The following is a 1,341-nucleotide window of genomic DNA, read 5'->3' on the forward strand; positions in this document are numbered from 1 at the left end:
GTGTACAATTTAACGAACCTTAAATTTAGTAATCAGTCTTTCCTATCGACATTATCTACTTATTTATTGGCTAAAGTATCACTTATATAGTGAATTTGGGTCTATAATAGGTACCTCAGAATTTTCTTAGGTTTTATTAAGGCAAAAAAACAGTAAGAAATTAGACCAGTTACTGAAGGACCTGTAATGCCGACCGCGTTATAGAAAGACCATATTACCGACGGACGGTTAAAGAATATAATTAGCACGTGTTAACTTAATTAAAAGTGCATATTTTCTTTTGCTTTTTCAAATTATACAATTGTTTATTACCTGAGGTATTATCGATTCATGAGGATCAGGACTGGGTTCCGCACTAATGAACAATCGATAATCATCATGTGGATTCTCCGAGCACTGTTCCATCTTTTTTTCTAATGTAGGCAACCATTTCCTCACCAAATGGACATTTTGCAAAATTACCCAATGGCCTTCGTTCGCGGAAAGTTCTATGGCTTCTTCCGCTATGGGTTCTTGACCTTGACCCAGTGACACATTATGGAAATTTCTTCCTCCAAAAGTGAAACCCAATTGCATTCCCAGTTTTTCGACGTCCTGAATTTTTATCGTTGTCGTTATTGTAAATACATATAGGTTATTGGTTGTTCAGGGTATTCATGAATTATATATATCTCATGACTTTGATAAATGATCCCACACCTTCAGATCGATGCAGATTTATTAAAGAAAGTTACCGTACAATAGAATTTCAAAGGTAAATTTTTTGTATGGCATCGTGTAATGGATATCTAATGGATCACGTAATATCTGCAAGGAACCATGAGTTGCATATAAACCGTTCTTTTGGAAAATGACCTTAAAATTTCATTAGCTCATACATTGAAGTTACATTAGAAAATGTTTACATTTCCCAATTAGATAAAAACTAAGTAATGCCATATTAATGAACAAACAGAAAGCTATTCCTTTGAACGTATGATAATCTACGCTAAATAGGATGAAGCATCTAACTTCATCATTTCAAACTATTACAGAATCACTTACTTTATGGAAAAATCTTTCGCATAAAAACTGAATAGCGTTGAAGAGAATATGATTTGGTAGGTGGAACTGCAGAAACGTTAACTAGTCTCCGATTTCCATGTTTTTGAAAGTGTTGTGGAAATCGATATTTCAAATAACCTTTTCCTATATAAGAAGTGAATTCGCTCAGCTTCCAGGATATGCACGAAAAACAATCGATATCACTACAGTGAATTCTACTATCTGCAGGTGTGCAACCGTGACAGCGTATGCGTTAGTTTGGTTGCCGATTGCCGGTCACTTATCTTCTCTTTGAAA

At 34.7% G+C, this 1,341-nt stretch overlaps 1 protein-coding gene across 1 annotated transcript; it reads right to left on the reverse strand.

Moving 5' to 3' along the window:
* Positions 1-13: 13 nt before the first annotated feature.
* Positions 14-1,215, reverse strand: LOC117152440 (dynein heavy chain 9, axonemal-like). The gene is made up of 2 exons (XM_033324256.1): positions 1,045-1,215; positions 14-594 (listed from the first exon to the last, which is right to left on the reverse strand). The coding sequence occupies exon 2, from the start codon at positions 574-576 to the stop codon at positions 289-291; it is 288 nt and encodes a 95-aa protein (XP_033180147.1). The 5' UTR covers positions 577-594; positions 1,045-1,215; the 3' UTR covers positions 14-288.
* Between the last annotated feature and the right edge of the window lie 126 nt (positions 1,216-1,341).

Source organism: Bombus impatiens, unplaced genomic scaffold (genome assembly GCF_000188095.3).
Source record: "Bombus impatiens unplaced genomic scaffold, BIMP_2.2 scf_1956, whole genome shotgun sequence".
Lineage (NCBI taxonomy): Eukaryota > Metazoa > Arthropoda > Insecta > Hymenoptera > Apidae > Bombus > Bombus impatiens.

Coding starts and splice junctions, on each gene's coding strand:
- LOC117152440 (XM_033324256.1), bottom strand. CDS start 576: ATGCAATTGGGTTTCACTTTTGGAGGAAGAAATTTCCATAATGTGTCA.